The sequence below is a fragment of the Enhydra lutris genome, unplaced genomic scaffold (genome assembly GCF_002288905.1).
Source record: "Enhydra lutris kenyoni isolate GAN:26980312 unplaced genomic scaffold, ASM228890v2 scaffoldscaffold9, whole genome shotgun sequence".
NCBI lineage: Eukaryota > Metazoa > Chordata > Mammalia > Carnivora > Mustelidae > Enhydra > Enhydra lutris.
This window is the reverse complement of record NW_019154093.1, coordinates 21,389,935-21,403,864: the sequence shown is the minus strand read 5'-3', so window position 1 is coordinate 21,403,864 and position 13,930 is coordinate 21,389,935. Positions and strand designations below refer to the sequence as shown.

Sequence of the window (13,930 nt, the reverse complement as noted above, 5' to 3'; positions counted from 1 at the left end):
GACAAACTCTGTGGGTCTGTGGCAGCTGTCTTTGGATGGGACAGGTAAACATGATCTTGGGGGGTGGTAAGGATTATTTCAGATTCAGCTAAGATTGGGCCCTATTAAAGACAGCAGAAATATTGTTCTGAAGCCAATTAGAGGGAGGAAAGGATGGAGGGCTAGTCTGATTAATTGGTTGTCATCTTCCTGACCTCACTAGGCTCTCAGCTCCTGAGAATCCTTATTAATGAACCTGAGGAAAAGGTTACCATCTGGGCCTGCCAATGAAGGGCCTTCCAGAAGTCTGACAGTAATTGGGTGGGTGTGCATTTGGGGTGGTTCTGCTAGGAAAAGAGACCCATGAGCTGGCTAGGGCCATGAGCTGCTTATTTGAATCAGAGCTCTGATACCTTGGGTACTTTTGAGATAATAGTGACGACATCTCCTTGGCATGATATATGAGCTCTCCATGAGTCTCCACGAGACTTACTGCTTCATTGCTCATCACTTTGGGCTTTCTGCTCTAATGATAGCAAACTGCTGTTCTTTGCCCCATTATCTGTGCTCATGCTGTTTCCCCTGCCTAGTAGGCTACACATGCATGTGCTCACACATACACTCACAATCACCTGTCTTAGGCTGATATCTGCTTAGGAATCACCTTCCCCAAGAAGCCTTCCCTGGCTCCCAGGACAGTTAGGTACCTCCTCTCGTGCCCTGCTAATCCCCTCACTTTTCACCATTCCAGCATTTATCACTGTGCTGTCATCAGTGTGTCTGATTCCCACAGTAAACTAGGATCTCCTTGAGGGCAAGAACTCCTGATTCACCTCAGTGTCCTCGTGCATGTTGAGCTGAGCTCTCATGACCCGCACTGAGCACATCCTCTCAAGCACGCCCTCCATGCTCATTCCCAACTCCTTCATTCATCTGTTCATCAACCAACACTCACCAAGCACCTATTCCTCTGGCTAGTGCTGGGGCTCAGATGAATGACATGACCCCTGCTCCGGGAGCTCCTTGTCAAGTGGACTTCTACCATGCTGGGTAACATGTGCTATAGCAGAGGGAAGCACAGAGGGAAATGAAGGGGCTGTATTTAAGCCGAGTCCTAAAGAATGAGAACTTAGTTAGGTGAAGAGTTCTGCTCAATGCTAGCCTTAAAGTCTACCCTCTCCACTAACTTCTGGAAGCCTCCTCCTGCAGCCTCATCCCCTGCCGCACTCTCTCTCCCCTGTATTCCTCTGGTTTGCTGTACCTGGTTAGTAAATGTTACAATGTGTTTGGTCACTGTTCCAACTGAGCGAGACAAGGGGACATAAGGGGTAGAGCCCTGGCTTATGCCCATCTCCGAGTCTAGGTTTTCCTATCTGTACATTACAAATAAATTCTGCCTTGCCCTACCCTGCTCACAAGGTTTTAAAATTATATTTTTGAACTGTTACAGGCTCACCCCATTCCACAGATTAAGAAATAGAGGGTGAGAGAGATTGAACAACTTGCCTGAGGTCACACAGCTAGTAGCTGACAGGAACTATATTCAAATCCAGACTATATGACTCCTGGGCCTCTTCCCACTGCCCACCTATACAACATGACATGTCCTTTCCTTGGTGCCAATTCCTCATAAGGGATTTGTGCCCCTGGCCTTGACTTGTGTCCTCATCTTCATCCATACTGATAGTTAGAGCCTATTTCCTTCTTTACCTGTTTTCCCCTTTCCGAGGCAAGCAACACACTTCCTCCACCTCCCTAAACATTGTCATTTACCAGGAAGTCAATTTTTATGATATTCATTAAGGAAGACATGCTGGGGCAGGGGTTGGTTCTCTGAAGCTGACAGGGTTTCCGTGGCCCAGATAACAAACCAGTAGCCACCTTCTTCTTTATCATGTAACCACAGTTAGGGCGCATTTCTCCTGCTGGCCTTTCTCAGGTTATGAAATGGGCCACAGAGAGGCTGTCAACCAGAGGAGGCCTGGGAGGAGTTGGGAGTGCCTTCAAGCTGAGATGGTGGGGGAAGAAGAACCCTGTCTGTACCTGGGGGCTTCAGCCCTCTCTGTGGACAGTGCACTAATAGGGAGAAGGAGGGAGGAGGAAAGAAGGCCCCTCCTTTGTGGGGAAAGATGATAAAAGAAGAGAAATGGGATGAAGAGGACATGAGAAGAGCAAGGTAAAAGTAGAGAAAAAGCAACTGTCGTTCCAACAGGCAACTCTGGGCAGCAGTTAATCCGTCGTCTCACTCAGTTCTCCCAGTTGCTCTCAGTAGAAAGGTTCTATGGCTATTCCCACTTGACAGCCAAGGAGCCTGAGACTGAGAGGCTAAGTGATTCAGAGAAATAAAGTGACTTGCCCAGATTCAGACACTGTGGTAGTCAAATTAAAGCAAAGGGGGCCAGGGTGCCTGGGTGGCTCAATCAGTTAAGCGTCTGCCTTTGGCTCAGGTCCCAGGTCATGGTCCCAGGGTCTTGGGATTGGGCCCCCCCACCTTGGACTCCCGGCTCAGTGGGGAGTCTGCTTCTCCCTCTTCCTCTTCCTCTGCCCCTCCCCCTGTTTCTGCATGTGCTATCTGTCTCTCTCTAATAAATAAATAAAGTCTTTTAAAAAAAGGGCAAGAGGGGACCAAAGGGACTTGTAAGGAGGGGAAGATATGGTCAAGGAAGGAAGGAAGGAAATTGAAAGGGAGAAAGAAAAAAAAGAAACAGAGCAAGAGAAGTGGGAGACAGGGCTATGTATGGATGTGGAGGCAGCCAAATCCAGATATAAACCCAATTTCCGCTAATGTAACTATGTGACCTTGTGTGAGTTATGTAATCTCTTGGAGGCTTCATTTTCTCATTTATAATTTGAAGATGATTATATTTACCCACAGGCTGTTGTGAGGATGAAGTAAGATAGTATTTCCCAAGCTCCTGGCATAGTGTCTGACATTTAGTAGGTGCTCAACAAATATAAAGAATCCCAAGGAGAAAGTATGAGGAACATAAGGGAAAAGAAGGAGTGACAGGAAAGGGAAGAGAGAAGGTTTTGAGGAGAAAAAAAGATGGGCCTGGAAGGAGAAGAAAGAAGAAGGCAGATGGACAAAAGAGGAGGGAGGAGGCTAGGGTAGGAACATGTAGAGAAGAGCAGCCACCAACCTGGCCAGAATTCCACAGCTGGGAAGCAGCCATGTTGTCTGAATCAAGAAGGTCTTTCTTATTTCTCCCAGGACAGCCAAGCTCTGTTCATTGTCCCAGAAAGTGTCATTCAGGATCATAAGGTACAAAACAGACAAGATATCTCACACTTCAAGCGCAGTCCTCCAGGTGCCTTATGTTGGGTTTGTGTGGAGAAGAAGAGATACAGGGGAATTCTAGGGGGGATCTGTGGAGGAGGAACCTCGTGGAGTGGAGATACGCCAGTGAGTTTGGGATGGAAAGGGCAAATGAAACTTTGCTTGTTCAGTGTGGATCTTGGGGAGCCTTCCAGATCCTAGACTAGAGCTTGCCAAGCTGAGATGAGTGGAAGGCAGGGGAAAGAGGAGGAAAAGCCCTGGTCAAAAAGGTCAAAGCCTGGACTTTGTCAAACACTGACTGGTTCCTCTGTTTATCTTGGGCAAGTTGGCTTGTTTCTCTAAGCCACAGTGTCTGCGTTAGTGAAATGGAGAGGGTCTGCAGAGGAGACATGAGGATTCGATGAAGTAATGGATGTGAGAAATGCATTGGGAGAATGTGAAGGGCTGTGTACACATATTGAAATATTTGCTCTTTCAGAAAACACCTAATGACATCCACTCTGTGTCAGGCACAGCGCTATACACCTGCATTATCTTGTTTAATGAGGTAGGTAAAGTTATCCCCATTTATAAACCAGGGATTTGATTCATAAAGAGAATTAGGTGACTTGCTGGGGGTAACACAGCTGGCCAATGGTAGAACCAGGATCTAGCTGACTCTACAGCCAGTGCAGGTAACCCTTGCCCTGTACCACCTCTTTCTTTGTTTCTCTTTCTTTCTTTCTTTCTTTCTTTCTTTCTTTCTTTCTTTCTTTCTTTCTTTCTTTCTTTCTTTCTTTCTAAATTTTATTTTAATTTTGTTAAACGTTTTATTTATATATTTGAGAGAAAGAGTGAGTGAGAGGCAGAGAGCATGAGCGGGGGAGGGGCAGAAGGAGAGGGAGAAGCAGACTCCCCACTGAGCAGGGAGCCCGACGTGGAGCTCAATTCCAGGACCCCAGGACCATGACCTGAGTTGAAGGCAGATGCTTCCTTGACTGAGCCACCCGGGCACCCCTGTACCATCTCTTTAAAGCAGAATCCTCTGCCATGGAATTAGGCCTCCTTGCTTCACTACTTTGCACCGGCTATATTAATCCGGAGTTTTCTGGCCAGGGGGCATAAAAAGGAGGGAAAAGTCCTTACTGTTATCTCTTCTCTCCCTAGGGTTTGACTTCTTTGAAGCCAGCGCCAAGGAGAACATCAGTGTGAGGCAGGCCTTCGAGCGCCTGGTAGATGCCATTTGTGACAAGATGTCTGATTCGCTGGACACAGACCCCTCCGTGTTGGGCACCTCCAAGAACACCCGTCTCTCAGACACCCCACCACTGCTGCAGCAAAACTGCTCATGTTAGGCAAGGCCCACCCTCCTGATCTCCCCTTCTTGTGACCCCGCACCCACTCTGCTTCCCCTATTACAGTCGGTCCACCCCCAGCCCCATGCAGGCTGAGTTGCTGCTGTCCTTTGTTTGCAGCAGAGGCGGAAACGTGCCCCTTGAGTTCTCTGTAGATAGTCCCACTAATAGACACCCAGTCCTAGACTAAGAGCCAGGTCACAGCATGGGTAGAGATTCATTTTACAAAAGAAGACTCCATCTTACAAAGGGGATTCACTTCAGGGACTTGAAAAGCGAGTCTCTTTTCTGTCTTTAAAATAAGATTTCCTCCATTTACCAGAATTTGACACAGCATACTTTGCAGGGCCCACCTGCACAGCTAATCCTATTAAAGAAAACGTCCTCATACACAACATGCTTGTTTCCTATCAGGCTCCCTGTAGGGCTTCCTCTCACTGCAAGCCAAGCTTTGACTCTCAAAGCCCTATGCCTGTTACCACGGATGCCCACAGGGCCTCGGGCAGTTGCTGTGGTGACAGGCCAGAGCTAATCTCCAGAGAGCTCAGACTCTCTAATGATGCTGAAGGAGCAAAGGCTGAGTCAGAAATATACTTAAAAGAAAAGATTATTCCCTGCAAAATGTCAAAGGTTCCCACTATATAAAAGAGCAGGAGGGTGAGCTCAAGAAAGACAGAAAGAAAAGAGAAACATAGGCAAGATGAAGGAATAGGTCATGACTTTCTGATTTTGCTGTTTTCCAGCTAGTTCTTAACTGTGGGAACTCCATGAAATCGGTCTTTGTTTTTTAGACTCCCAGAATTTGAAATATTTAGAGTTACCTAGTCTAACTAGTCAGTTTCAATCTTCACATCTCTGGAAAGTGGATGCCAGGCCTCACAACCAAATCTCTTTCTTCTTCTTTTCTTTTTTCTTTCTTTCTTTTATTTTTTTAAGAATGTTATTTATTTATTTATTTAGAAAGAAAGAGCGAGCAGGAGGAGCAGATGGGGAGAGAGAGACCCTCCAGCAGACTCCCTGCTGAGCCCGGGGCCCAACTTGAGATTCTGTCCCACAACCCTGAGATCATGACCTGAGTCAGAATCAAGAGACAGTTGCTTAACTGACTGAGCCACCCCAGGCACCCCACCAAATCTCTTTCTTCTAAAACACACCTTCTAGGCAGGGCTGGGAGCTCATTGTCTATACCATCCTTGGACAGCTCTCATAATCAGAAAGTTTTCTTTGCTGTAAGCTGAAATCTGTCCCCTGGAAATTCTTCTTCCTTTCCTCACCCCATTTATCCCAGCTCTGCTGTCAGAGTCCATGCTTCTTCAGCTCCTGTCACCCTCAGATGATTTGAGAAAGAAACCATGACCTCTGCCTTCTCTGAATCAAGTAGTTCTGCCGTTCTTCATAATGTCTTCCTACCATCCTGCCATTTCTTCCAACCCATCTTTTAGTCGCTCCTGAGTAGTTTGACTGGGAAATGTGATTCTAAGCAGGATAAATCTGAGGGGACATGACCCTAACAAAATTGGGAAAGCTGAACTCAGAGGTCCCAATCCCAAACTCATTCTCCTGGGAGTGAAATCTTCATTTCTACTGAAGAGTAGATATGAAACCACTCCTAGTGGAAACTGCTTAACTAAATACCTGAAGGGAAAAACTAAACCAAAATCAAAACCGCAAAACCCTCTGACACCAGAAACAAACCGAATGGATTCCAGTTTGTCTAGACATGGCAGATGTTTGGTTTTTAGCTGAAATAATGAAGTGGAACTAGCAGTGATTCCTGAAAATCTCTCCTTCCAGGCCTGACCCAAATCCCTATCTTCCCCCTGCACTAACACACTACCTCAGAAGTTGGTGAGGGGAGAAGGTGTTGGAAGCGTCTCTTCCAAGTTTTCTCTCCATTTCAAATGCCTCTCATTATCCTAGGAAAGTGCATTGACTCACATAGTTCCAGTGACTACCTAAAAGGACCGTCCAGAGTCAGCCCTATGGAGATGTTGCTTTCTGATACAATGCACAGGATAGAGCTTTGGACGTTGGAATCAGGAATCCTGGACTCTGCCCTTAAATCAAGTGTGACTCTGGATCAGTCACTCCATCTCTGAGTCTTGATTTCCCACCTACAAAATGAGGGGGCTATTTGGGTAATCTTTAAGGTCCCTTCTAGTGCTAATAACTCTCTGACTTTCTTTTTCACCTTCATCATTTCAGTTGATCTGCAGAATAAACCTAAGAGATGAGGATTATCCCCCTAGTGTCATTGTAGCTAACACTGATGTCATGCTTACTGTGTACTAGACATTGTTCCAAGCACTTTACATGTATTAACTTACTTATCATCTCAACATCTTTGTGAAGGAGGCACTATAATCAACCTCACTTAAATATGAGGAAACTAAGGTATAAAAAGATTCTCTAGCTTGCCTAAGGTCACATAATGAGTAAACAGTAGAACAGGGGTTCCAATCCAGGCAGTTGGCTCCAAGGATGATGCTCTTACCACATTCTGTACTACATTTTTCATGAATAAACTGTGACCCAAAAAGGTTAAGAACTTGGTCAAGATGGTACAGCTGGCAAGTATTAGAGCCGTGTTAGAATTTGATCCCAAGGCCATCAGATTCTAAGTCCACTCAAGAAAAGACTTACATCCCTTTGTTAACAAATCGCTCAACTATTCAGACTAATCCAAGGTGATGGATGTCTAATGCTTCTGGGAAGTAGTCAGTCTCTGAGGCAACCAGGTCCTAAGAGACGGAGCAAAAATTGTCCAGCATTTCTCAAGTTCAAGTCCCTGTATCAGCCTTTGTCAGACGGTTCTTACCTAGCCCTCAAGCAGTGCTTTAAGCAGCTCCCTGCTCCAGCAGGGGGGCATTTTGCAGGAATGACTTGGTTGACTTCTTTGACCACGGAAGGATGTGATCCCTTTACAGTCAGTGGTTCTAGATGCGCTTTTTACACTGTCAAGCCTATACAGGTCAGGCATAATTACAATTTTCCTGGGCAGTAACACCCATCTGCTCTAGTCCTTGGATTTCAGACTGAGCTCCTAGTGTCCCTTGGATATTTTAGGACATATATCCAATAATCTTTTGTTTCATATTGGATATCCAGGCAAAGACTGAAATTTTTACTTAAAAATTGTTACATTCTTTACAACTCATGAGCCAGTGTAAGAGAGCAATTTTCTTCACAACAGATAGAATTGAGAGTCAAATGTAATTGTGGCAAACTCTTCTGCTGGGCAGCAGACAAGCAGAACTGCTTGCTAGATGGCAGTTCCCCAGCCCTGCTCTGTGACCTTGTTTCTGCCGCGTGGAAGGCAGGAGCTTCCAGCTGATTACGGTGCAGTGTTCATCAATCACAGTAATAGTGCAATTAGCCACCAAGGTTCAAGCTGCAGAGTATGTTAGTAGTAACTTGTCCTGGTTTTCCTTTTGCTTAACAATCCAAATAAAGAATTAAAAATAAAAACAAAAACTCTTGACCTTAAAAGAGGCAAAAGTAGACCAGATGTGCAATATGGTGTTATAGCTTTTTACAGAACCTGTTTTAAATGTATATTTATCAGTAAATACAAAGTGATTTGTGACTTACTCTTGTCTCCTCAGTCTGTAGCATTAATTAACTTCTAGGACCATCAACGGGGTAGAATGGCCACAGACTTGTCAAATATTAGATCAGGAAGGGAGCTTAGAGAAAATCCTGTCCAGGCTCCTCATTTTACAAAGAGGAAGGTTGAGGTCCAGAGAGGAAACGGAAATTTCCTAGGGCCACTCTGAAAGTGTATTAGTGATGGAGTCAGGACTTCGTCTTGGATCGCCTCTATGTAGAAATTTATCATGTCTACAGAAATATATGTACTGTGGGCCTGGTGCTGTTAAACACTAGATAAATATATTTGAAAACAAGTGATCCCTGCCTGCGGGGTACCTATAGTCTAATGGAAGTGCTATTTCTAAAATATTATCCCAATTTGGCAGTCAAGGAAACATAGCCTTGGAAAAGCCAACATATTCAAGTCACTCAGTAATATCATTTAAATTCACTTCTGACTCATGCTCATTCCATTTCTTTATTCAGATTTCTCTCAGATGAAGGGTATATGGAGTGGTGGTAGTGACAGGCTCCAGTGTCCCAGCTGATATTGGTTAATTAATTCTGAGAGTCCTTGATCTCACAATTACTTTGTGACTGCAGCCTTGTAATGTCCAGAGAATGATAAGAATATCTGCCAGACTTGACTTTCCCTTTCACATTACCTGCTCCTGCTCCAAAGCTCTTTGTTTGGGTGTCAAGTTTCCTAGAGTGTCTTGAGGAATGTTTGTTTGAGTTTGTTTGCTGAGAGTTCGGGGTAAGGAGAAGGAACTACAGTAACCAGTGTCCTGGAATTTCATTGATTTCAGATTCTTCATCTTTACTAAGTTATTCCTGATGACCTGCCACAGTTGGAGGATCAGCCCATGCATGGGATTGCATGCAACAGAAGACAGGCCCGTGAGATACAAATACTGTTAAGTGATGTTTTTGAAGGCCTTCATCCCTTATATAAAGTAGGCAAAACTAAAATTTATGCATTCAGATTTATTCAATAAATAAATGTATGTGTCAAGATATAATCAGTGGCAAACTAAATACAAACCTTGCCTTCATGAAGCTTAGAGTCTAGTAGCTTGTGGTTTAGTCTAGACATTGTAAAATACCCAAATATAATTAAAGAGTGCTCTGAAGAAAAGGTACATCATTCTATGAGAATACAACTGGGAAAACTGAATCATTTGTGGAGTTGTTTCAGGAGGCCTAGAAAATCTCCACTGCCCCCCAAGTACCTCCGCTATCCACTGACCATTGCTTTATATTCTTCAAGCTTTCATCCTTTAGTTCAAACCTTTGGTGACTAGTCAAATACAAATCCTCCAGAAAGAGTAAGGGTGAGAGAAACAGTATTTGTACCTGTGAAATATGTTTAGACTGCCTGGTTCAGAGTTAATTATTGTCTTCTGAGGGACATAACAAAACATAGTGATTTGAAACAACAGACATTTGTTATTTCTCATGATTCTGGGGGTTGGTTGGCTGATTCTTCTTCTGGTCTAGAATGATGTCATTCACATGCCTGGAGTCCCAACTGAAATGACTAGAGTGGTTGAGGTGCCTCTCCATGTGTTTTCATCTTCCAGAAGGCTGCCCAGACTTGCTCACTTGGTGGTAGAAATTTTTCCAGCAGCAAGAGAGGGCAAGCTCCTGTGTAGAAGTACTTCTTCTTGAGCCTCTGTTTGTATTGTGTTTGGTAATATCCCATTGACTAATGCAAGTCACATACAAGGGGTGGAGAAATAGGTGCCATCTCTTGATGTGAGGAGCTATAAAATATTGTGGCCATTTTTTCAGCCCCACTGAAGGAAGCAACACTAAGCCGTCTGAAACCAAGTCTGAGAAATTTCCGTGGGTCTTAAAACCTGGTATCCCCAAAGAGAAACGTCAGAATAGTTTGCAGCAGGGCAATATCACCATTTGTTTAGTTCTCCAAAGGGTCTGCTTTGGAGGAATGAAGACACATCTGTATGGTGTTTTGATGCATATTTCACCATTCATTTGGTTACTTCTTAGCTACTCCCTGAGGGATGAATCTGGCTTCTCATTCTGTGGAATTAACTGTAATAACGATTGTGATTCCCACCTGAGATTCCTGGCGGGAGGCCCAGCAGGATTCAGTGTATGCAGAAAAGATGGCTCAAAGGATAGTTGAGGGGCATCTGGCTGGTTCAGTCGGTAGAGCATGAGACTCTTGATCTCAGGTTTGTAAGTTTGAACCCCACGTTGGATGTAGAGATTACTTAAAAATAAAGTCTTTTAAAAAAGAGAACAGTTGGTCCCTCTGTTCTAGCTATATTGTCTTCCTTGGAGACCTCGTCTGGTCCTGTGGCTTTAGACGCCAAGTCTTTGGTAATGACATGTATACACAGGGTCCAGTAGACATCTCCATGTCTCAAATTTAACATGTCCACATTGGAACTCTTAATTCTTAATTCCTTCTTTTTCTTTCCTTTTGTTTCTTTCCTTCCTTCCTTCCTCTCTCTCTCTCTTTCTTTCTTTCTTTTCCTTCCTTCCTTCCTTCCTTTCTTTTTTCCTTCTTTCCTTCCTTCTACATCTAGCACAAGTCCTGTGAGTCTACTTTTAAAATATATTTCAAATCTGCCTACTTTTCTTTTTTCAAAACCTACTTTTTTCAAAACCACGGAACAATGAAGATATTCAGGGAGTTTTAGTAGACATAAAGGTAGGCTATATATTTTACGCATATAAACATATAATCCCTTTTTAAAAAGTTGCTACAGGCAATACTCATCCTTTTCTTACGTGAAAAGTTTAATGCTTATAAATATAGAATACCAATTTATGTAAAATAAGATGCAAATTACTCTTCTAGGTCCAAAGAGCTGAATCTTTAAAAAAGTAATACAGTTTTGACAATGGCATTTCCATTGCCATGATCTTGGTCCAAGCCACTTGTTTCTCCCCTAGAGAGCTACCATAGAGTTCATAACCAGTTTCCCTAGTCCACATTTGTTCTCCCACAGTCCATCCTCCACACAGCACAGATCTTTTAAAAATATAAATGCTGGGGTTTACTTCAATACCACACATGAAAAGAATCCAGAGACCTCAATTATTATTAATTATTCAATTATTATTAATAATGGTTATTTTATCAATTCTGTTTCTAGCCCTGAATCTGCCCCTAATTTACTATAGGACCCCTGGTAAATCATTTCTTGTAATAGCTAGCTATGACTAGCTATGACTTCTCCCCAGAATTTCTTCTGGAAATAGTAATCTCTTCTTTTGTAGCACTACTACTCCTTCATCCAAACCGGGTGATTCTAGTGAAGACTGTCAGTAAAGTGGGCGTGTGATCAAGCAAGGCCAATCAGAATTCTTCCCTAGGATTTGAAAAGAAGAAATTGGAGCTATTTTCTTCCCTTTTGAGTGGGAAATATTATGAAGATGCGTTCTCTAAAACTGTGATGACCTATCCTAAACCTATGTATAGAATAGGAAAAAACAAGGCCATCATGCAGACAGAGGCATAGGTATAAGATGGGAAAGTGTGTCCTGTGGCTTTCTCAGCCCTGATTCTGGCTTCTTGAGGTTTGGCAGATCACCTCTTCCTTTGATTCTCTTAGACACCTCAGTGTTTTCAACAAAGTCCCCATTTAGTTTTGCTCATTGGAGTTAGGTTCTTAACACTTAATAACCAAAAATATATTGTCCCCCTTTGCTCCTCAGTTTTCTCCTTTATACATCTGTTTAGCTCCAGAGTACAGTAAGTCTAATTTTTAAACACTGAGTCCTTCAGAAATATTCCATTTCTGTGGACTTTCTGCTGAAGATTTTTGTATAATCTGGAACAAAACCTTTCTTCACCATTTTCTCTTCATGAGCCTGAATAGAGGAGGAAGAGGGATTTCTCAATGTGAAAACTAGTTGTCCACAAACACTGATGATAGCACAGAAAAAGGTTCCTGTGGTTAGGTTACTAGTCCACATGCAGACTAGCCTCTCAGGGACCCAGAAGCTAGGCAAAACAGCTCACACCTCTGCTGCTTTTTCTCCACATCTCTTCCTAGGTCTACCAACTCAGTGACACCCACCATCTTGACAGAATACCATGGACTGCACTGAGTTGTGTGACATCTGTTTTGCCTGCTTCTCTTCTATCATTTTGAAGTGGCCAAACAGTAAATTACCCAAATAGGGAGTCTCGGGGAGACTTCAAAAAGAGTTCTCTTTGTTGGTACAAAATCATGTCATAGAAAGGCTAATGTCTGACAAAGTAAATCAGCAAGTCCCTGAGGGGTGTGATTAAAATTCCCAGCTCCCTTCAGATTCTGATGCATCTCTTCCCAAGTTTTACCAATGGGCTGGGATAGGCAACCTTGATTAAGTCACTCCCTATTTCTGGGCTTCAGGAGTTTATACCAGTTAATTTCTGCAGGCCCTCTTGGAGCTAATGCGCTGTGATTTTAGGCCCATTTTCTGTAGAGCTGCAAGTGGCAAACAGGATTTTGGCAGTAATCCTTTCATTATGAAAGCCTTCTTTCTTCTTGGGTAGGATGAAAACAGTCAAGGCTGTGTGGACCCCTGCCCTCATCACCCAGCAAGGCTTGTGGCCTTGATTTCCCAGGCTTCCAGAAAGCATCTTAGTAATTAAGTAGCATCTGATGGTCCACACCTGCTTGTACTAGGCCAGAGGTTCCTAAAGGTAAATAGGAGGGGAGAGGAACAAGGATCTCTGATGATGCTTGTTGAGAACAGAGTATAGACAGACATATGGATTTGAGAAGGGACACCAGGCATCCATGTTTAAGAGCCAGAAATGTATTCCAATTCGGGGGGGATTAATTTACCAAGCACTAAACATGTTCCAGGCTGAGCTGGATAAGATCTTTCTTTTTCTTATCTATCTATCTATCTATCTATCTATTTATTTGACAGAATGAGAGAGACAGCAAGAGAGGGAACAGAAGCAGGGCAAGTGGGAGAGGGAGAAGCAGGCTTCCCGCTGAACAGCCCGATATGGGGCTCAATCCCAGGATCCTGGGATCATGATCTGAGCCAAAGGCAGATGCTTAATGACTGAGCCACCCAGGCGCCCCTGGGTAAGATCTTTCTGAGGACAGTTGCTGTCATACAGCTGAGAGCCTGGAAACTAAAGACTGAGAGATTTGTGCTGAGCTGTCTTCCAGTCCCTCCAAACATCAAGTTACAGAATAAGGGCTGAGACAGTAGCATGGTGGAGTGGTTAAGAGCATAAAGTTTGTAGTACAAGAGATCCGGGTTTAATCCTTGGATCTTCATTACTAAATAGTTGTGTGGCATTGAGATCATTACTCTTGGAGCCTCAATTACTTCATATATAAATGGTATAATAATCTGCCTCAAGAGGTTGTTGAGAGGATTAAACTTGGGAATGAGTGTAAAGCCCTTAGTGCAGTGCCTGACACCCATGGTAGGTGCTGAACGTAGTGTTGATGATTGTACTACACAAGGTCATTCTAGTTAAGCAGAGTGTCCTGGAGCCTTTGTCAAAAGATGCCCCACTGACGGGTACCTGGTTGGCTCAGTTGGTAAAGTATGTGACTCTCGAGCTTGGGGCATGAGTTTTAGCCCCACATTGAGGGCAGAGTTTACTTTAAAAAAAATGCCCCCCAGGGCGCCTGGGTGGCTCAGTGGGTTAGGCCTCTGCCTTCAGCTCAGGTCATGATCTCAGGGTCCTGGGATCGAGTCCCGCATCGGGCTCTCTGCTCATCAGGGAGCCTGCTTCCCTCTCTCTCTCTCTGCC

General features: G+C 43.8%; 1 protein-coding gene across 1 annotated transcript in view; it reads left to right on the top strand.

The window, feature by feature from the left end:
* LOC111143450 (RAB3B, member RAS oncogene family) overlaps positions 1-4,902 on the top strand; it is a 65,533-nt gene extending 60,631 nt beyond the window's left edge. The window contains exon 5 of the mRNA XM_022497205.1: positions 4,403-4,902. Within this exon, the coding sequence (XP_022352913.1) occupies positions 4,403-4,590 (188 nt within the window). The 3' untranslated portion in view covers positions 4,591-4,902. The remainder of the gene's footprint in view (positions 1-4,402) is intronic.
* Positions 4,903-13,930: the final 9,028 nt, after the last annotated feature.